The sequence below is a fragment of the Podarcis gaigeae genome (assembly GCF_964106915.1).
Source record: "Podarcis gaigeae genome assembly, chromosome: 7".
Taxonomy (NCBI): Eukaryota; Metazoa; Chordata; class Lepidosauria; order Squamata; family Lacertidae; genus Podarcis; species Podarcis gaigeae.
This window is the reverse complement of record NC_139683.1, coordinates 15,764,802-15,788,096: the sequence shown is the minus strand read 5'-3', so window position 1 is coordinate 15,788,096 and position 23,295 is coordinate 15,764,802. Positions and strand designations below refer to the sequence as shown.

At 45.4% G+C, this 23,295-nt stretch overlaps 1 protein-coding gene across 3 annotated transcripts in view; it reads left to right on the top strand.

Moving 5' to 3' along the window:
* DEPTOR (DEP domain containing MTOR interacting protein) overlaps positions 1-22,858 on the top strand; it is a 66,369-nt gene extending 43,511 nt beyond the window's left edge. For all 3 annotated transcript variants that reach the window (XM_083749300.1, XM_083749302.1, XM_083749301.1), the window contains 5 exons: positions 1,239-1,424; positions 2,821-2,955; positions 6,382-6,452; positions 6,828-6,932; positions 20,275-22,858. In XM_083749300.1, the coding sequence (XP_083605426.1) occupies positions 1,239-1,424; positions 2,821-2,955; positions 6,382-6,452; positions 6,828-6,932; positions 20,275-20,403 (626 nt within the window). In that variant the 3' untranslated portion in view covers positions 20,404-22,858. The remainder of the gene's footprint in view (positions 1-1,238; positions 1,425-2,820; positions 2,956-6,381; positions 6,453-6,827; positions 6,933-20,274) is intronic.
* Positions 22,859-23,295: the final 437 nt, after the last annotated feature.

The window sequence follows — 23,295 nt, the reverse complement described above, 5'->3', positions numbered from 1 at the left end:
CTGCTGCAATAATAACGTAGATGCATTTATTACACTGCAGCTACTTCTGGGTGCAGAGTTGAGCCTGGCATTCTTATTCAACATCAAAGCATGTTGTGTAAAGTTTTGCAAAACGTAAAGAGATCATTGCTGCCCTGGGCAACTTGGGGAGGAAGGATGGGATATAAATTCCGTCCGTCTTGGCACCAAACATGTTCTCAAACCTGGCATAGACCTTTCCAGAAGTTATAACAGCAGAAAGGTAGGAAACACACCTGGTTGTGAGTAGCTCTTGCTGCCTTAAGGGCGAGGAGTGAGAATGAACTGATGTCTCTGTTGAGAGAGTGCATGTTGAAAATGTAATATAGCAAAGCCTGTCCTGACTTATCAAGGCTGATCTAAATTATAAACACCAGGTTTTGAGTTCCTGGGGCCCTGTTAGCGCAGAGACATACTATGAGTGTGTACAGGAGCAGAGACTGGTATTACCAAGGAGTTCCAGGAGCCAGACGTTCAGAGCATCATGTGGAATGGGAAGTCCAAAACTCAGGTTGGCTGGCCAAGCTCAAAAGGAAAGCATCTGTCTAAACAGAGTGGGTGATAGGAAGATTGTGAGTTAGATAGGTATCACTAACACTGATCTGGAAATATTTATAGGCACATCAGGACATAGTGACTCAATCTGTTCTCTGGGGGATGGCACCACTTTGTAGCCTAAAGACAAACAATGTTGATCTTTCCTCCATTTATTCTATAGCCTCCAATGGCCGAGAAAGGCATTAGTATGCAAACCAAAAAACACCCAGTTCAAGTCTTGATAGACCCATAATGCCAAAGATAACAGGTTTTAAAAAAGTTTTCCCACTCCAAATGGGTAAGTTCTAATATACGGCTTGGAAGACTCTACAGAGAGCAATGAAATCTGAGTCTGTGGCCTCTCCAGATGACCTGTTTATTGAGCATTCATCCTTTCCTTGCACAAAGCTTATATGGCAGTTATATTATTATATTATATTATTCACTGAGCATCCATTCTGATTTGTTTGTGGGGCACCTGTACAACAATAAATGTTTCTCTTGTGTTCATCCCAATCTGCTGGCGTCTTCCCACTTTTGCCAATGACCTCTCCACCCCAGTTCAAGTAGCTTATTGCAAGCATTGTCCCCTTATTCCTGACACATTCTGTGTTCTCTATCCCACTGAAAAGGCCTTTCCACTTCTCTCTCTCTCCCTCCCTCTCACCTACCTTCCTTCCCAGTGTGCAACAAACACCATTTTATAGACAGCAATCTGCTGTTCCAGTTCCGAATGAATTTCCGCCGGAGGAGGAGATTGATGGAGCTGCTCGCTGAGAAGTCCCGCTTGATGCCGGAGAGTCACGACAGTCCCTTTTGTCTACGAAAGCAGAACCATGACAATAAAAAGCACACCAGTTTCCTCTCAGGTATTGAGTACCAAGGCAGAAGGAGGTCTTCGTGGTATTAGTAGGAAAAAATAGTAGTTTATCCATTTCTATAGTACTTTCAACCAAGATTCAACACGATTCACTGCAGATCACTCACAGAACCTGGAATATATGCCTCTGAGAACTTGCAGACTGCTTTGAGGAGAATGAAGAGTATGCATTAAATGCTGTTTGAAAAGGAAGGGTTAAAGTGATAGAGTTCTAGAGAGGAGAGGAACAAATGGTTAGAGCACAATCTATGCAAGTCATTGCCACCTTGGATTAGCTGTGTGCTAGGTCATCTGTCCCTGAGGAAATTGATCAGCTGTTCCATTTTTTCCAAAAGTTGGGTTTTCTGTGCCCTAGAAAAAATCCGGAAGCTGAAAAGGGGAAGTATGGGAGGAGAATGTTTCAATTATTACATTATGCAGGCGCCCTGTAAACAATCTAGTACATGTTGGCAGCTTCCCATATTGAAGTTGATCTCTTTTGTGCTACTTATGAAAGTATGAATCTTTTCTTAATTTAGAAAAGAAAGCAGAAGAAAAACATTAGTAATGTGAGTGAGCATTCTGGCCAGTTTAGCTTTTGTATTGTGCAACTGACTCATAGCACAATCCTATACATACATAGCCAAAAGTTAGTCCCATTGGGTTCACACGGCATTGCAGCCTGAAGCAAATAAAACAAACAAACAAAACACCACTTGTGTATGGAAGTACCCTAAATCTTTCTAAGATGTAGTTGTTCATGAATGGACAACACAAGTTTTAGAAAAAATCAAAAAACCCAAATGCTTTGCTTATTTGTTTTGAAAAGCACCATTGTACTAAATGAGCAGTTCATCATCAAAGTGATGGGACTATTGAAGGTGACAAGATGCACTAGAACAGGCACCCCCAAACTCGGCCCTCCAGATGTTTTGGGACTACAACTCCCATCTTCCCTAGCAAACAGGACCATTGGTCAGGGATGATGGGAATTGTAGTCCCAAAACATCTGGAGGGCTACGTTTGGGGATGCCTGCACTAGAAATTTCTGAAGTTATGAATCATGGGTAGGCAACCTAAGGCCTGGGGGCCAGATCTGGCCCAATCGCCTTCTAAATCCGGCCTGTGGACAGTCCAGGAATCAGTGTGTTTTTACATGAGTAGAATGTGTCCTTTTATTTAAAATGCATCTCTGGGTTATTTGTGGAGCATAGGATTTCGTTCATTCCCCCCACCCCAATATAGTCCGGCCCCCCACAAGGTGTGAGGGACAGTGGACAGGCCCCCTGCTGAATAGTTTGCTGACCCCTATTATGAATGTTGGTAAAGAGAATTGTAAGAGAGAGAGAAATTAATTTATGTCCTCCTGCCTATTTCCCTTACTCCTCCTCCTCTGCTTGGGAAAGTGAGCCCCACCAAGGAGATAAAGATTGTCTCAGCAGTGAGACGGAGCAGTATGAGTAGCTGTAGCAGCAGTGGGTACTTCAGCAGCAGCCCAACGATCAGCGGCAGTCCTCCAGTTCTGTGCAACCCCAAATCTGGTAAGGATCGCTAAGACTTGTTTGCATTGGTGAATGTTGGATGCACTTTTTTAGATGCACCTTCGCATCATACATGCATGCTTTAAAAACAAAACAAACCAGAAATAGCAACTGCTGATATGATAATGGGAATGACTGTAAAGGGACGGGGCTGCAGTCTGGGTGGCGCTTGCTCCTCCAAAGCTGCTATGAGCTTTCCTACCAATGCAAATAGCAGCTTTCGAGGAATGATTTTCTTACCAATGCAAATAGCAGCTTTCGAGGAGTGATTTTCCTACCAATGCAAATAGCAGCTTTCGAGGGGGAAGAAATGATTAAATGCCCCCCCCCTTGTCAGCCTTCTGTAATTCCCTACCCTTAGCACCCACTGTTAGTATTTTTGTAAACTGCATTATAAATGCAAATATGCATTTAAATCCACATATACTTTACTCCTTAGAAGACATCCAGGCAATTTAGCTTTGAGATCGCAGGAGTGTATTTGTTTTTAATGAAGGGGCATGTCTTTGCAAAACCAAATACCCTTTCAAAGCACATTATTTCCCTCAAAGAATTCTGGGCACCGTTGTTTCTTATGGGTAGCCGGAAACTGTAACTCTCTGAGGGGTAAACTACAGTGCCCAGAATGCTTTGAGGGAAATAATGTGCTTTGAATGTGCTTTAAATGTACAATGTGTATATGGCCAAAACCAATTTACATTTAAGGAGGGGAGGACTAAGTGTTTGCATGTTCCCCCATCTTAAAAAATAACTAACTAAATTTTTATGTACACTGAAAACTAAGGAAAGGCTAGACCAGAGTTCTAATAGGCTATGTTTGAATATACAGGAGTTTAACACGTGAAAGCGTTCTTCTTCAAAGCCTAATTGGTCTAGCCCAGCAACAGACCTCTCAAAAGCAGTTCAAGTTTTCCTGGACTCTGATTCCTAATTCTTAAGCTTTTCTGTGCATGACTCAGATTTTAAGCAATGGTGTATAGTTTTATTCCATTTTTATTCCACGTTTTGAAAGCTTCGGTTTGATTGTTGTTGCACTTTGTGAATTTCCTCTGCTTTCCTCCAAATTACCTCTTACGTAAACTGCTCAGAGATTTCTTTTTATATTAAACGGTTTCTAAATTATATAGGTGAATAAATCAGGCCAGTTCCCTTAAAAAATAAAAATGGATGGAATATTTGCGTATTCCTTAGACCTAATATAGCCAGAATTCAGCAGCCGGCTAAAAGTAAACGCGGAAGGGAATTATGTACCTTGTCAGCTTAGGCATATGACACCAGCTGCTCGACTGAGCGCTTTCACACCCCCACTGGTTGTGGAAACCGGCCCTAAATCGGCTGACAATCCAAGTTTTCTGACCCGCTTAGCAACAGTTTATAGATCAATCTGTCATTCTTCTCCATTACGCAGAGAGGACAGTTACAGCAGTGGCCGGCATGTGAAGACATTTACTTTATTCGAGCCGTTAATAAATGAGGTCAGCACAGGAAAGGGGATAGTAACGATGCGATCATGCTGTTTGCTAAGAGGAATTAGGAATACTTCAGCTGTCGGTTCATTTTCAACAAGCTCCTCTATGATGAGATGAAAACCGTCGGCTTCCAAGCTTGTTTTCTTTCTAAGTTATTTCCTGTGCCTCTAGAAAGACGAAACATCCCCCCTTTGTGCTCTTCCGACTGACGTCAAAAGGCGGAGGAGGGCAGTAAAGAAATATGCATTTTCCCATCCACACTGTTATCTGCTTCAAAGGGAGAACGGAATGTCAAAGGGAATTCTCACGCTCTCCTTTCTCACTTCAGTCTTCCCTTCAGTTACGTATAAATATACTCGGCGTGTTCTGAAGATGATTTCAGTAGCTCTGCAAAGGCATTAACCTGCGAATACGAGGGCTCCAACTCAAGTGAGCAGGGATAGGATTGAAGACTTGCCCTGTGTACAACACGGTGCAGGCGTGTCTCCGGCAACTATAGGACAGCGCTTGTGACGTCACTCATGATTAATGGTGCAATTCCCTCTCCTTTCCCCCTTGCTGTGGTTTTATTTAAAATTTATTTATCTGCGTTCTTTAAAATCTGGGCACGTCCTGGCTGCACAGTTAAGTGTGGGAGTGAACACGCTGGCCTCTGAAAAGTGAGCAAAAATCAGAAACTGTACCTGTCAGCGATGCTCTGCTGTTTTATATCTTGTGGCGGGGAAGTGCACCTAAAAGGAACACAAAAGCACAAATTATTTATTTAGCAGTAAGCAATCATTCCTTTATTGCCCACTACAATCCACCCTTGTGCCAAGAAACAAGGGTATAGCATTCATTTTAGATCCAAAGGTTAGATTGCAAGTGTTTAATTGAGGGGAAAGATCTTTGCACAGATAGATAGATAGGTAAGAGAGCTGAAAATAACGCCAATGTATTTCACACCTAGCAACCCATGTGCCCCTTTGGTTCCATATAGTACATAGGTAAAAGGTAAAGGTAAAGGGACCCCTGTCTGGACCCGGTTCTCCACCCCTGGGCTAGGACCTGGGAGGCCAGGGTTCAGATCCTGCCATAGCCGTGAAGCTCAGTGGCAAACCTGAGCTGATGTTGCCACACCATAAGATGACAGGAGCCAAGCCTACGATCCCATCCCATAAAGGTAAAGGGACCCCTGACCATTAGGTCCAGTCGCGGACAACTCTGAGGTTGCAACACTCATCTTGCTTTATTGGCCGAGGGAGCCGGCATACAGCTTCCGGGTCATGTGGCCAGCATGACTAAGCCACTTCTGGTGAACCAGAGCAGCGCACGGAAACACCGTTTACCTTCTTGCTGGAGTGGTACCTATTTATCTACTTGCACTTCATGCTTTCGAACTGCTAGGTTGGCAGGAGCAGGGACCGAGCAACGGGAGCTCACCCCATTGCAGGGATTCGAACCACCGACCTTCTGAACGGCAAGCCCTAGGCTCTGTGGTTTAACCCACAGCGCCACCCGCATAGGCGAGTCTAAAAAGCCTGGGACACAAATTGTCACAGCCATCTAGCAGCTGGGGAGGCTCATTTACCAGAAATAATGTATTTAGCATTAACTCTGGAAATGTCTACTTGATTCTGACCAAACTAAGCCTCCCTGATGTATATTGTGTTCTAGGAGGCTTAAACCCAAAGCAAGCATTGGTTGCCAGGTTTGTTGGTGTGTTTTTCCAGCTCTCCTACCCCACCAATATTGCAACAATAGTTTTTCATTTCAGCTGTATTTTGCTAATATTGTAGTGTTCCGTTGCTAATTAGAAGATTGGTTTTTGTTTTTTAATGTGGAAGCAACATAGGAGAATCACAGCTGGATGACAATGTCATTGACAACGTGAGTAAAGGAGACATGGTGATTCCAGACTAAGCAATCCCGGCTTTTGTGAAAGTCTTTACTTAACATCCTCCTTGTGTATTTGCAGTATTGAAGAGACCAGTGACTCCTGATGAACTTCTGATGCCTGGGGCACCATATGCCAGGAGAACCTTCACAGTATGTCTCCAATTACCTCAATTATCTTCTGTTGTGTAGTGCACTTCATGACATTTTGATCCATTATTCAGACATAATAATGGATGCAAAAAATAGATAATGGAATATTTTCATTCGCATTTCGGTACAATTTTGAGCTGAGGGTTTTTAGTCACAAAATCTGACGGACTGTGAAAACAGCGTTCGTATTAGTCCAGGAAGTGTGTGAATCAGGCCAGCTTTCTTAAAATTGTGGCTTGGTTTGGCTAAAATCCCTGAGCGACCCTAGAATCTGGTGAATCACAGTGGATTCACAAGAATATGCTTGTGTTCTTTTGGCTTGCTACCAAAACAGCAACAAAGAGAATTGCTAAAGCATTCTTGTTCCCTCTCAAGATTGTAGGCGATGCCGTCGGGTGGGGATTTGTGGTGCGTGGGAACAAGCCTTGCCACGTTCAAGCTGTGGATCCCAGCGGCCCAGCAGCTGCAGCAGGAATGAAGGTAATTTTAACGAATGCAGGTTAAGTACTTTAAAAAGGGGAGAGGGGATGTGTTGACATGAAGTCAGGACTACTTCAGATGTGACACCACGCAACACAACTCTGTACACCTGGTGTGGGGACATACCCTCCAGCGTTCCTCTGATGAGAATCAGGACGCATGTCTTTTGCTGACATGCTCTTGTGGGAGCCAGCTGATTCGTGTGAAAGCGCAGCATCACAGCAAGCACCACCTTGCCCTCTTCCCTCTTTGACATTTCGCGCTGCCTGCCCGTGACTCCCAAGCCTACCCCAAACCGTCAGGTGAAGGGGGAGCTGCACTGCTTTGCCGGCAGCATTCCCCCCTTCCCCCTTTGTTTTGACAGCTGGGGGAGGCTTGGGAGTCGCGAGTGGGTGGTACGCCGAATGTCCGCCATTGGCAGCTCACTCCGCTCCCCGTCTGCAGAGCGCATGCACCGCTCCATGTTCCCGAGTGGCTATCCCGCTCCTGGGAGGGTACCCTCTGTGCTCCGCCCACCTCAGAAGCGCACCTGTGCTGGGCAGCGTGGACATATGCTCTGCCACTGGTGGGAAACCGGACATTCTGGGATCACCCTGTTGCGGGGATTCGAAGGGCCGACCTTCTGATCAGCAAGTCTGAGGCTCTGTGGTTTAACCCACAGCACCACCCGTGTCCCCCACAGCGCCACCTGAGTAATTACATATGAACTATATACAGTGGTACCTCTGGTTGCGAACGGGATCCGTTCTGGCGCCCCGTTCGCAACCTGAAAGGAACGCAACTTGCGTCTGCGCGGGTCATGATTCACCGCTTCTGTGCATGCGCGTGACATCATTTTGCGCATGCGCGAGTGGCGAAACCCTGAAAAAACGCAACCTGAAAAAACGTATCATGAAGCAAACGTAACAAGAGGTATGACTGTAATTACAGTGGTACCTTGGGTTACATACGCTTCAGGTTACAGACGCTTCAGGTAACAGACTCCGCTAACCCAGAAATATTACCTCAGATTAAGAACTTTGCTTCAGGATGAGAGCAGAAATCATTCTCCGGTGGCAGCAGGAAGCTCCTTTAGCTAAAGTGGTGCTTCAGGTTAAGAACAGTTTCAGGTTAAGAACAGACCTCCAGAACGAATTAAGTACTTAACCCGAGGTACCACTGTACATAATGCCACACAGGACGCTGCTTTATGCTGACTCAGACCATTGGACTATCTCACTCAGTGCTATCTGTACTGCCTGACAACAGCTCATCAGGGTCTTTTCTCAGCCCTGCCTTAAGGGTGTTGGGGACTCAACCTTCTGCATGCAATGCAGATATTTTCCCACTGAGCTACAGCCCTTCCCCACCATCGCACGCCACTATCTACATGGGATCTTCACACTCCTTCCTGGTAGAAATGTATTCCTGTAGGTGTTTTAAGCTGGCCTAGGACATTGCCAGGTTTGTGTCTTCCTTTCCTGACGTGAGTCTCCTTTAGGCTTCTTTATACTCAGCGCAACAGTAATAAGAGCTGGCAGCGAAGAAGAATCCGTCCTGCTCTAAGAAGCTTTGTCTGCCAGAATTGCTTGGAGCCACCAACCAAAAGAGACCAGACTAAGAAAACTTGGCGAAGAGGGAAAGGGCAAGAATTTGAAGAGCAGCCAAAGCTCAGTGTTTTGCTTTCTAGAAGTGTCCTTGGCACCGAGGCAACACCCTCTTCCCTGCCTTGTTGAGATGCACCCAGAAGTCTACACATTTCTGGACGTTGGATGCACGCTGTGGTTGTTTAGAAAACTTGCAGTCTTCCTTCCCTCCACGCTCCGCTTGTGACGCTTCTCTCCTTTGCACTGCGTGGAGCAAACTCCTGGGGCAGGACTTTTGGCCCGCCGCTCCCCATGTGCACTCGAAGGCCTTTTGTTCCAGAAAGCTGTAAGGAAGATATACTTACAAAGCCAGCGCTGTGTGTCTTGCATTCCATAAGACGACTTATTCAAAAGCCATCAATCTCAGTGGATTCCAAAGAGAGAGGCCTGAACCAAGCCTTTGTAATGGCGAGGAAAATTGCCAGGATTTTAATTTCTAGAAAAATGATTCTTGGGTCTGTCTGAAAGGCTTTCATTTATGGTGTGTGCACGATTCTGTAGTAGCCTAGTGGTGATAGAAATGTGCTCTGTACTTTCTCAGTGGGGTGGCTTTTCATAAGGATGAGAGCGAGTCTTTGGCATTGAAAGCAGATTCTGGATCCTTAGCAATCGCTGGCATTGCTCCTGCATAGCCCATCCTCTTCCCTTTCTGAGGGCTGCTCATGGGCTATGTGGCCAGAGGAGTGAAAAAACCATGGCAGAAGGACAGCATCTGCCTTCTGTTGTTGGCAATGGAGTGAATCTACTGCTTCTTGCAGAAAGAAGTTCAGAGGAGGTTGGGCAGGTCTGGAAAGGCTCTTTGGCTGATTTCCCACCAGGTCCTTGCAAGCTCTTTGAAAATAAGTCTGGTGAGAAGTGGAAAACTCTCTTTGTTTTCCTCGTTCACTTTACAGGGTTGGGCGTTACATCACAAGACTGAAACTGAAGTGGGGTAAATATTGACACAGCGATAACATTGTGATTGCAGCAAACACCAGCAACTTACAACCTATGTTAAAGACACACCATGTAAAGATTGCACAGAAATAGACACGATAAGGCCTGCCTTCTGTTTCCAGCATGAAAACTGTGAAACCACCTGCTCAGGGTTTAGTTTTGGGCTATTTTAATCTCCTTGTGTTGCTAAATATGGCCAATATGCTAGCTGTACAATGAAAAACCACGCTGGTTCTTACTTTGGAGACAGAGCAGATAGTGTAAGCTGGGTGACACATCTCTCCTACTTTTTTGTTGTTGTCTGGGAGTTTGAACAAACATCAGCTGTTTTCCGATATGGTTTTACTCGATGGCTTTTCTTTAAATAATAGGACATATGAAACAGAACGGGCATTGGTCTAGTAGCACTTTTGCAGCTGGTTTGAGGACCAAAGTGGAGCTTTGCCAGAAGTTCTGAGTCTGTGAGTCGTATAGGCACAGATTGCAGCTATAACAAAGGCAGCATTTTTTCATCTCCGCCAAACTAAGCAGTTGGTTCCTTACCTCTCTCGCCCTGACCTTGCCACTGTGATCCACGCGACGGTCACCTCCAGACTGGATTATTGTAACTCGCTCTACGTGGAGCTGCCCTTGAGACTGACCCAGAAACTCCAGCGAGTGCAGAATGCCGCAGTGAGACTCCTCACGGGGTCCTCGCTGCGAGATCACATTCACCCGATGCTATACCAGCTGCACTGGCTCCCGGTGGAGTACAGGATCAGGTTTAAGGTGCTGGTTTTAACCTTTAAAGCCCTATACGGCCTAGACCCTCGTACCTACGGGACCGCCTCTCCTGGTATGTCCCACAGAGGAACTTACAATCTTCAAACAAAAACATCTTGGAGGTCCCAGGCCACAGAGAGGTTAGGCTGGCCTCAACCAGAGCCAGGGCTTTTTCGGCTGTGGCTCCGATCTGGTGGAACGCTCTGTCAAAGAGACTAGGGCCCGGCAGGACTTGACATCTTTCCGCAGGGCCTGCAAGACAGAGCTGTTCCACCAAGCCTTTGGCCAGGGCACAGCCTGACTCCCTCCTTTGGCAATCTTCACAGAACTCTAGCCCAATGGTTGCCATCAATTTGATTTGAATTAATTTTATAATGAAATGATTTTAGAAAGTTGTATTATTTTATTGTTGTTAGCCACCCTGATCCTGGCTTCAGCTGGGGAAGGCGGGATATAAATTAAAAAATATTATTTATTTATTATTATTATACACACCCCACATATTTAAGAAGCTCCAAAGAATCCTGCATCAGAGACAGAAACATCTGCTGAAGGGAAGTGCAGGTGGACTGTGGAAGATGGAAGAAGGATTGCTCACTTCTTTTCTCCACTGCCGCTTCTCCTTTCTAAATAGTACCCTCCCTCCATCACTTTTTTGATAATTAATGTCTCCAGATTTCTGCTGACTGTACAGTTTGGCTCTGAATTTCTTATATTGGTTGTATTCTCTGCCAAGAGTATAATAGATTTCACCTGCTGTTACACTAGAGAATGAGCATAGCCGAAGAATCTTTATAAGTGTTCTTTGATATATAGCTACTAATCAGCAAAGTGCTACTGAATCATGTCCTTCCTCTGGTGACATCATACTTACTTACACTTACATCATATTCTTGCAAAGAAGCTGGCAAAAGGAGGGCTGGACGAGGTAACTGTTAGGTGGATTTGCAGCTGGTTAATGGACCGAACCCAAACTGTACTCGCTAATGATTCCTTGTCATCCTGGAAAAAAGTTACAAGTGGAGTGTTGCAGGGTTCTGTCCTGGACCGTTGTTGTTTATCTTTATAAACAACTTGGATGAAGGAATTGAACGGATGCTCATCAAATTTGCAAACTGGGAGGAGTAGCTAATGCCACCTTGTATTTATGGGACCGCCTCTCCTGGTATGCCCCGCAGAGGATCTTAAGGCCCATGAATAATCACAGTTTAGAGGTCCCGGGCCCTAAGGAAGTCAGATTATCCTCCACCAGGGCCAGGGCCTTCTCATTGATGGCTCCGACCTGGTGGAATGCTCTGTCCCATGAGACCAAGGCCCTGCAAGATTTAACTTCCTTCCGCAGGGCCTGTAAGACAGAGCTATTCCGCCTGGCTTTCAATTTGAACTTAGCCTGATCTTTTATTCCCCTTCCTTCCCTCCCCCTCCTCTTTTTATGAAGATTACCCGCTCTGGGATCCCACAGCTAATTCTCCCCTGGTCTCCTCGCTGGCCCAAATAGGACTAACTTAGCCAGCTAGCCCTGGTGATCATCTAATGTTTATTGGATGGATTTCCCCCCTAAATTGATTTTTGAATTCTGAATTTATTGTTATTCATGTTTTATACTGCATTTTATGCTGTTTTTTTGTTGCATCAATTAAGTGTTTTAAATTTGTTGTTAGCCGCCCTGAGCCCGGTTTCTGAACCGGGAAGGGCGGGGTATAAATAAAAAAATATTATTATTTTATTATGAAGTCAGGGGCATGGGGGGGGTTGCGGCTCTCCCCAGGTGTCATCTCTGAGGGGGTGACCAAATGGCACACCGTGGGGGGCAGTACTTACCGTGGGACCTGGCCTGCAGCTCGCCTGAGCCACGCATCTCTCCTGGAAGTGAGGCGATGGCTCGGAGCCCCCCGCTGCTCAAAACAGCAGCGTGGGGCTTGCGTCTGCCACGTAGACACTATGGGCAGCTTTCTGCGGCACCCCCGGGCGTGTATCACAGTGGCGCCCCCATGTGCGGATCTCAGCGGCGCCCCCCTTTTTAAAGAGCCAGTGTGGTATAGTGGTTAAGAGCGGTAGTCTCATAATCTGGGGAACCGGGTTCGCGTCTCCGCTCCTCCACATGCAGCTGCTGGGTGACCTTGGGCCAGTCACACTTCTGTGAAGTCTCTCAGCCCCACTCACCTCACAGAGTGTTTGTTGTGGGGGAGGAAGGGAAAGGAGATTGTTAGCCACTTTGAGACTCCTTAAAGGGAGTGAAAGGCGGGATATCAAATCCAAACTCCTCCTCCTCCTCCTCTTCTTCTTCTTCTTCTTCTTCTTCTTCTTCTTCTTCTTCTTGAAAACAACCTTAAAAAACCTAACATTTCTGATAAACCCACCATTTTGGCTTGCTTTTGTCAAACCAACAGGACTGTTACTAGCCACTTATCTTTTTCGGATTAGTTTTAAACAAGGACAATCTCGAGGCTACAGTACTTTTTCTAAAAGTTTTTGTAAGAAGATGCTTGGAGGCCCATTTAGATTAGGAATGCATAAGATATGAAGGCATGTCAGGCTGCTTGTCGTCATGAGTTCTGGGAGCCGCAACAGCCGTACCTATTCAAATTGCGACAAAGCCGCTCCGAGTGCATATGCCAGCGCAGAAACAATGCTGCGCTTATGTGTTACTTGAGCTCGTAAATTCCTGCCTGGGCCGCAGCCTAATTACAGATGCATCATGTTGCCAGACTGCACAGCTGAGACCTTTTGCCCTTTCGGAGCATTTGCTGACTACTTAAAATAGCCCTTGGCCAACAGCTTTTGCTGCAACGGTGAAAAATACTCAGAGTCGAGTGTGGATTTCATGCTCTTTATTCAGCTCATAGTAGTGAGGAATGGAAGTTTTCCCGAACTGTCTGCTTTATATACATTATTTACACAATGGGCTCCACGTGATTGGCTAATTCTGGGATTCTCCTGTAGGCCAATCAGGTTGCAGATTCACATCCACCTGAAGTTGGATTGGGTGGCTCCTGCAGACCAATCAGACTGCTGCATTCTGAATCCTATTGTTCTAGGACCAATCAGACTGCTGCAATTTGGATCCTATTCAACTCAGTACATAACAAACGGGAAGACAATTTGGACACTGGAAGTTTGGGAAGAGCATTGTCCTCATGCAGAAACTTAATAGCGTTGTAGACAACCCCGGTTTCTTTGGCCCTGCTGTTGCTGTCCTTGAGCTAAGGTTGCCACCTCTTGTTTCCTGAAGCACTGCTGTGCCAGGCAAAAATTCTACTGGTATAGCTTTACCCACCATGTAGATGGGGAGAATTTCACCTGTTCCCTTTCTACATGCAGGTGTTCAGCCTTCAGGAGAATCAGCAATATACAAAGGTTGAAAATGTACCTTGTGTGGAGGTCCACCTGCTGGGCTTCTGTCAAAGAGCTAGGAGGATACAGCCTTCTCCTCTGTGCCACAACATGAAGTGCTGCATGTAGTGGTGGCTCTGAACTGATGGTGGCTAAGCAGAATCATAGTGTTGGAAGGGATCTCAAGGCCATCTCGCCCAGCCCCCATGCAGTGCAGATCTTGAGGTTGGAGCAAATAACTCAATGAGAATAGTAACACAGTGTGAATCGGCTATGAAGCAAAAGGGAAATTACCTGCTACAGCTTATTAAAAAGGAACCGGAAGCTTAATTATTTATTACAATTATTTCAGGGTTAGTCTTATCATAAACTATGGGTGTTGTTAATGCCCACTGGAAATCAGAAATGAACTAGTTTGCATGAAATGGATGCTGTGATCCATTTGGGTCTTCCCACCCGCTTCATTCACATGTACAGGATATGAAAACAACAATTCTTGTTGTCATTTCTCGGAAACACCACCCCCCCCAAAAAAAAGACTAACCATTACGCCGTCAAATTTACAACCTGTGCATTAAATTAGGTCAACAAGTTTACGGCTCATGTTCTGCTTAGCTGACATATTTACGTCCCCAAATTGTTAACTTGGAAATCAATGTCGGTGAACTTCAAGGAGCCTCATTAGCCTTACTGTTCTAATCTGAAAAACTCTGGTTTGGCGTCATATCAATTAACTAAACAATAGTATTAACAAAATTGCTTGATCTTTAAAGTAGAAAGTGCCAGGGTTACCTCTGCTTAGAACTGGTGTCCTCTGACCTGTAAATCTTCCCTTATAATCCCAGATGTGTGGGTCCTGTTGTGACTGTTCAGTGTATGGGGGGGAGGCATTTTTCACATGCTTAAAGGCATCCTTGCCACTAGGATTATTTAATTAGGCTTTTTACATTGAAATGAAATTCTGGGGCGTCAGAAGTTTGCACTGGTTACCCGCAATATCCAGGAAGGACCATGAAGCGGTGAGCTTTTCAACAGGTTACAGTGGTACCTCGGGTTACAGACTCTTCAGGTTACAGACTCTGCTAACCTAGAAATAGTACCTCGGGTTAAGAACTTTGCTTCAGGATGAGAACAGAAATCACGCCGCAGCGGCGGTGGCGGCGGTGGGAGGCCCCATTAGCTAAAGTGGTACCTCAGGTTAAGAACAGTTTCAGGTTAAGAAAGGAATTCCAGAACGAATTAAGTTCTTAACCCGAGGTACGACTGTAGTTGGATCTTTCCCTCAGCTGAAGGAGTGGCAAACCTCAGGAGGAGGGGGCAGATGCTAGGCTGATGGGATAAGAGCAACTATCACAATGGGAGCGTGTGAAATCCTCAGTGCAGATATCTTGAGCCTGGGAGCTCAGGTAAACTCATCGGATCCTTTGAAGTCTATGCATTGAGTAAGGACATTCCTGAGTTATCTTCCGAATCTGCTCCTCCAGGAGAAACAGTTGGTCTGGTCTGGTATGTATGTGAGCTCCCAGATGCTTGATGCTCTGGGAGGGAGAGAAGCAGAAGTTCTGGAGATTTATCAGAAAGCCGTGACTCATGGCACATGGCAGCTAGATCCCAAGGTGCCCTGCAAAGAATGGTGCTCAGATAGGCGTAGTAACCAACCCCTGCAGAAGAAGATGGACTACCTCTGTGAATGGCTGGTACTCCAGCTAATGTATGGCCGGTGCAGCATTCTAGGATAGCCACCTGTCATGTGCTTCCAATGAAGCTTTGTTTAAAGGTAAAGGACCCCCCTGACTGTTAGGGCCAGGCACGGACGAATCTGGGGTTGTGTGCTCATCTTGCTCTATAGGCCGAAGGAGCCGGCGTTTGTCCGCATGACTAAGCCACTTCTGGCGAACCAGAGCAGTGCACAGAAACACTGTTTACCTTCCCACCGGTGTGGTACCTATTTATCTACATGCACTGGTGTGCTTTCGAACTGCTAGGTTGGCAGGAGCTGGGACCGAGCAACAGGAGCTCACCCCATCGCGGGGATTCGAACCACCGACCTCCCAATCAGCAAGCCCTAAGATTGGTGGTTTAGACCACAGTGCCACCTGCATCCCACCCGAACCTTCGTTTAGGCAAGTTCTAAACATCCTGCCCTACCCACTCTATACAGGTGGCTGAATATGGACTTGACCCTCCAGCATTTGGTTTGTGCCACGTTTGTTCAGAGAGATTACTTCTTCCTCGCTTCTTTCTTAGGCTGTCTTCTTGCCTTTGTCCACCTGTACTTCTCTGCCTGCTCTGTCTCTGGCTCAGATATGGTCAGAACAGGAGGCAGAAAGTCAGGCCAGTGGGGGTGTTGTTCTACGGTTTATTGGAGAATGTTTGTGGTAAATAACCAATATTTTGTTCTAACCAGTCTATGCATATTCCCTCCCCGTTTGGCACTCCAAAATTGCCTTGACTCAGCAAACTGGCTGCAAACTGTAGACATTTTAGCTCTCAACGCAACTTTACTACAAACAGGCTGCTTTCTCTCTCCTTTTGCCAAAGCAGTAAGCACTCGGCTGATGGGTTTTATCTGAATAAAAATAGCACCTCGGGACAGAAGGAGTAATAATACAGGAGTTTGTTTATTTCTCCTTAGACAAAGTTGTTTTTTCTCACCTCCACAAATTGAAACCTGGTTTGCAGCAAGCGTTCTGCAGAAAGTCTCGAACATGACACTAGGCATGTTTTGAGCCTTAAAGGCTGAAAGCGAATGCCAGTTCTCTGGAGATGCAATCTTGTGTTTATGCAAGAGCTGGATTGCTGCCTGCACCCACACCGCCCACTCTTTTTAGCCAATGGCGCACTAGCTAGACATACTCACATACACAGTAAAATGTAGTATGCAGAAAAAGATTCCTCTCAAGGGTAGATTTTAGAGAAATGGGGAGCAAAATACATTACTGTTGGTGTTGGTGCTGACCTTTAAAGCCCTAAATGGCCTCGGTCCAGTATATCTGAAGGAGTGTCTTCACCCCCATCATTCTGCCCGGACACTGAGGTCCAGCTCCGAGGGCATTCTGGCAGTTCCCTCACTGCGAGAGGCCAAGTTACAGGGAACCAGGCAGAGGGCCTTCTCGGTAGTGGTGCCCCCCCTGTGGAACGCCCTCCCACCAGATGTCAAAGCGATAAACAACCACCTGACATTCAGAAGACATCTGAAGGCAGCCCTGTTCAGGGAAGTTTTTAATATGTGACATTTTAGTGTATTTTTCATCTTTGTTGGAAGCCGTCCAGAGTGGCTGGGGAAACCCAGCCAGATGGGCGGGGTACAAATAATAAATTATTATTATTATTATTATTATTATTATTATTATTATTATTATTATTATACTGGTGTAGAGCATGGTGAATGAGCCCCTGTCTGCAGAAAGTTTCACTCTGAAGATGAGGAAGAAGGAAGGAGTTCTCTGCAGACTAATCAGATTAGACCTTTGGCACACACGAAAAAGGTTTATATGATGCTTTAGACAAGCATATAAGCCTCTTTCACATATTACCTGCAAGAGAGTGGGGCCATGCTCCTGCCCCACTCATTTATTTATTGCTTTAGGATCCACACTTTGAGAACTATGGTCAACAAAGTGGTATCACAACAGATATAAAATGTAATTGAGATTCAAATGGGCTCTAGTAATTTTAAAACAGCCATTTCCTGACATTTAAAGCCTAACAACCCACACAGGAAAGCAAAGGCCTTAGGGAAGAGAGAGGCCTTCAAGGCCTAGGCAGCTATGGATGAGCCCTGTGGGGCCACCACAAAAAATGCCCTGTTAGCAGTGCCATCCACCCACTCACAGCCACATCTCTTCTTCACTGGCAGACACTTCAGTGTCACTTTATGTCAATCTCAGGGTCCTAGCAGACTGAAACAGGGAATATCATGTTAGTATTTCATGCAGCCAATGCTGCACATGTGACTGGTGTGAATCACACGCCTGTCTGAGAAAACTGTGGGAACGGAAGACAGCCTTATCTCTCGTCCGCTGTGTGTACTTTGTAACATACTTTCACTTTTTTTGTTTTCTCAGAGCTGAGGAGAATGGTCAACATGCTGTAGTCTGTATATAGTGTGTAAATAAATAGTCGTTTATTTCTACGGTGTCTCTCTCTTCTTGCTGTTATGCCAGAAAATTAGTGTGCATATATCAAGCTGATACAGTGGTACCTCGGGTTACATACGCTTCAGGTTACAGACTCCGCTAACCCAGAAATAGTACCTCGGGTTAAGAACTTTGCTTCAGGATGAGAACAGAAATCGTGCGGCGGTAGCAGGAGGCCCCATTAGCTAAAGTGGTGCTTCAGGTTAAGAACAGTTTCAGGTTAAGAACAGACTTCTGGAATGAATTAAATACGTAACCAGAGGTACCACTGTATATGATGCTGAGCTCCCTGGAGAAGAAGGGAGATGCCTTTTCCAGTGTGCGCACATTGGAGGATGCTCAGAGTTCTGGGGATTTGCAGGCGACCCCAGGGTGTTTCCTAACAGATCATGTCCAGCACTTTGAATTGAGCCCAGGAACATATCTGCAATGAGCACAAACAGGTGCAAATTGGTGTAATATGTTCCAACTACCTGGCGTCCAGAGTGGAGTCCCTAAGGGGGTTGGATGGTGCCTTGTATGCCTCCTTCTGGAAACTCCTGCTAAAGGGCTGTCCAGTGTATTGTTCTGCTTTCCTTTGTACCACGTCGGCAAGGCCAAGAGTGGGAACTTGTCATCTGGACAGCCCAGGACCTACATACACACTGCACAGCTTTGTGCCAACAAAAACAACGTAGGAGGCAGCATTCATGAATTGCCGGTCTCTGCAGCCACAGCGGGCGCTGTGATTCTCCAGCATTTGGACTTCACCTCTGGAAGCACACTCCATTGTATCTCAAGACAGATGGGTGCCAACAACAAACTGGCATCAATTAGCAGCCAATATTTTTCTCCTGTTGATGTTTCTGGGCAACCCTTGTCAGTCGCACTGCCTGATCCTGCCTCCAGAGAACCACAAATTAGTGTGTTTATTTATGAAATAGCCGTGGTGTGCCCTGTTTCTCCATCCATCCCCTTTCCCCACTCACTGTAGCAGTAATTTTTTAATATAAATTTAGTAAATAAAATAAGGAGTCAGATTTTTGCCCCATAACAAGTTGGGGGAAGGGCGGGCAAGGGGACCAGTGGAAGAACAGGGCAGGGGAAGCTGCAGTACTTAAAATTTACAGAACTCATAACACCACCCTGATATTTTGTGAGATGCTGGTATATAAATACATTTAGTTATTCATTCATTCATTAATGAACCTTTGATAGGAAATGCACAGCATCCCAGTTTTGCAAGCTGACCATTGTGTTGGAGAGGAAGACGTTAAAAATAATATAGTTTTTGTTGGCCTTGAGGTTTTCTACAGCCAGTTCTAATAAGAGGCCCTCTGGGAATAACCAAGGCTGTGGTGGGAATTGCTTCCTTGTTGCATGTAATGGGAAATCAGCATTAGGTTTACAGAGGTTTGTTCAGGTTCCACAGTCAGTATCTTTGAAGCTTCTCCGATGGTAGTACTCGCGTTCTGCTGAATTGTAATAAGGTTGTGTCCGATTCCTCCCTTTCTCCAGCTGACTTGCTGTACAAGAAAACAACCAGGTGCCCTTGTTGACAGTAGTTCATGCTGACATTGGTGACTATTGGTTGGCTCACTGTAATGATTTATTATTATTATTATTATTATTATTATTATTTATACCCTGCCCATCTGGCTAGGTTTCCCCAGCCACTCTGGGCGGCTCCCAACCAAATATTAAAAAGATATGGGTTAAGATTTGCCCAAAAGCTTTGTAAAATGAAGTGCTTTGGGTTTGTTCCAGTTAAATGATGCAATGCTGCAGCCTTGCCCTTGCCAAACCCTTCCTCGTTCCTAGCCTTTGTTTTGTTTCATTTTATTGCCATTATAAACTTTCATGCTTAGCACATTGAGCTTATTAACAATTTTCAGAGGGGTCGCCCATGTTACCCCATGGCAGCAAAAAGAATCTTGCGACACTATGTAGACTAACAAATTTATTACAGAAGCATAAGCTTTATTTTTTAAAAAAAACATAGGAGCGAAAGTTTAAATTCACAGGGTTCTTTGAGTAAGCAGTGTATCAGATCAAATGGCATGTAATGTTAATGGGTTTTGAAATATACTCAGAGTCGAGAGTGGATTTCATGCTCTTTATTTAGCTCATAGTGGTGAGGAGGAATGGAAGTTCCCCCATAATGTCTGCTTTATATACATTATTTACACAATGGTTCCCACATGATTGGCTAATTCCGGGATTCTCCTGTAGCCCAATCAGGCTGCGCATTCACTTCCACCTGGAGGTGGATTGGGTGGCTCCTGTAGACCAACCAGACTGCTGCATTCTGAATCCTATTGTTCTAGGACCAATCAGACTGCTGCATTCTGGATCCTATTCAACTCGGTACATAACAGGTTTAAAATGGCCAGAAGTGCTTGGGATTTAAGATTACGGCAGATGTTTTGCTGACATGGTTCATCCCGCATTGTCTGTGAGTTTCGAAGTGTTTTCTGCTGCATTTGGTGTTGGGCCTCTGGAGCAGAATGTGTTGCCTTCGCCCAACACTATGAGCATTCTTGCCTCTTTCTCCCCCATTTCTTTTAGGTCTGCCAGTTTGTGGTTTCGGTGAATGGGCTGAACGTCCTCCATGCAGACTACAGGACAGTGAGCAACCTCATCCTGACTGGTCCTCGAACCATCGTCATGGAAGTGATGGAGGAGATAGAGCCTTGAGGAGGACACTTGGAGATGAGGACATATACCTTGTCCAAGACAATTATCCTGCCTTTGAAGTACTTTCCTCCCTCCCCTCCACCCCCAGTTTACCAGTAATAAATACTTGGGTGGATACGCTCTTCAGCCAATGTTTGTACCTATGGTACTGATGTGCAGACTCACCTGCGCTATGCTGTGGGCCAACTGCATATCCGGGATGTAGCCAGCTCAGGTGGCCTGCATTACAGATGGCTGTGGTACCAACAGAAGGGTCAGAATCATGTCAAGAATCGCATCCTTGCAGGTTTCCCCAATGCTATGCCGCTCCTCTTTTCCTTCACAATTTTATTTCTGCGATGGAGCCGCCGCTGAGATCATCCGAAGGACTTTCACCTTGGGAATTGGGCAGCATCGTATATTTTCATTCGCACTTGTTATCGGAACTGTAATGTGCCAATTGAAAGCATTGCCAGGTGGTGTGTGTGCATTACTTCAGGATGCTGTAGCAGAACATCAAATTCTAATAAATTAAAAGGAGGTGTAAAGGTAAAGGGACCCCTGACCATTAGGTCCAGTCGTGACCGACTCTGGGGTTGCGGCGCTCATCTCACTTTACTGGCCAAGGGAGCCGGTGTACAGCTTCCGGGTCATGTGGCCAGCATGACTAAGTCACTTCTGGCGAACCAGAGCAGTGCACGGAAATATCGTTTTCCTTCCCGCCAGAGCAGTACCTATTTATCTACTTGCACTTTGATGTGCTTTCGAACTACTAGGTGGGCAGGAGCAGGGACCGAGCAACGGGAGCTCACCCCGTCATGGGGATTTGAACCACTGACCTTCTGATCGGCAAGTCCTAGGCTCTGTGGTTTAACCCACAGCGCCATACAGCAAATGTGGCCTAAGTGAACAATTTGGATACACCCCGTGCATTTTTCTGGCACTGTTAAGTCTTAAGTTGCAGAGTCGTCGAGTTTGAAGGGACCTGAGGGTCATCTAGTCCAACAACCTACAACGCAGGAATCGTTTGCCCAATGTGGGGCCTTGAACCCACGTCCCTGAGACCAAGAGTCCCACGCTCTATCCACTGACCATTGTTCAGTGACTGAGCACATGCTTTGCATGTAGAAGGTCCCAGACTCCACACTTGGCAGCTACAACCAAACAAGTAGCGATGAGAAAAGCTTCTGGCAGAGACCCTGGAGATCCACTGCGAGGATCTGGGTTTGCATCTCGCCTCAAGCTTCCTGGGCAAGTCACTATCTCTCATCCTAGCCCATGTCAGAGCATCATTGTGTGGCTAAAATGGGATAGCTCCCTTGCGTGTTACCCTGAGCTCTGGAGAAATGTCAGGATGTACATATGAGAAATAAAATATTTCTCAGTCTCAATGCCGCATCTTAATGAGGACAATAATGATCTACCTCCCGGGATATTGTGGTGAATGTAAAAATCCTTCAAACTCGTGCATTAACTGAGCTTTCACAGGCCGTATAGTTCCTTGAAAAGCGTGGCTTTAATAGCACAGCAATAACTTACAGTATGATGCTCAGTGGCTTAAAAGAACCTATTACGTATACAGTTTGGGTGGAATGACTGGATCTGAGAGGCTTTGTTTAGCCTCGTTTTCGAAACGCTAAAAATAGAGGAAGCTGCAGCCATACCTGCATTAAAATGTGCTTCTCTCACTGTTGAGTAATATGCGCTTGCTTTTAAAAGAGCAGAGCTTTCACATTTTGTAATCTCGCATCCGAATCATTGTTTTGAAGAATGCTGAATGAACTACGTCAAACCACGGAGCCAATCCTACCTTAGAGCCAAAATATTAAGTGGGTTAGGCAACAGGATTTGGGCGTTGTTGTTTTTTCAGGTTGTTGAAGGTAGTTGGGGGGGGGGGCGGAATGAATTATTTCTTATGATGTGGACACTCAATTCACTTCTGCTGCAATAAGCAGGTTTTTCACATTAGGTCCAAATCCAAAATATTGTCTATTTTCAGCATCAATTCAGATTCACAGACCATGATGAAGCCCCTAGATTGAAATGTCTGAATCCCCCTTTTAAAACCCAATTCCTGGTTGAAGCTTTTAGAAAGCGGTGTGTGTGAGTGTGTGTGTTTTTAAAATTTGGCAGCATATCTTCAATAGCAAAATTCAAACACTTAATACTTGTACTTGACTCTTTCAAATGTGACTTTAGAGAAATTCACTCCTGTTTGTGCAGGGAAAAATGCACATTTGGATATAGGCTTGCTTTGAGCTACGGTAAAATGTGATAAATTTCGAAAGAGGGGGAAATATTTGCGCCAGCTTTGTAATTTCTCGCTCCGATGAGGAAAGGTGTGCCATAATTTTTTTGAATGTATACATATTTATATGTTTTCCACAAGACCCTGTAAGCTATACATAGCAAAGGTATTCTGGTACTGTTCGATTTATATATGTCAGTTGAGTTTTTGAATAAACCTTTTTAAAAACGGGATTTGTTTGTGGCCACGTGTAAAAGAAAACGTTACTATCTCGGCGTTCTTCTCCAGTAAAGGAGATCTTTGACTCATGGGCCAAACTTGGCACATCGGGGCGTCGGGGGCAACCCACACCCTTTGCAAGCCACACCCTGTGGGGCAGGATTCGGCCAAAATGGGTTTTGCAGACACCAGTTGTCAGGAGCCTCTGAAGCATTGTGCAAAGCAGGGTTGAGCATGCATTGGCTGGTGTGTGTGGAGGTTCAATCCTGTTCAGTTTGGGTGCACAAGAATTGTGCATGAATTTTTCTGCTTGTCAAATTTGGCCTGATTCTGATAAGCCAGAAGGCTTCTCCACCCTCAGTCACACAACAGCTTTATTGTGTATATGTGCAAAGGGTGAACGCAAAGTAGTAGCTAAAATGCCATGTTGATACATGGCCATGTTC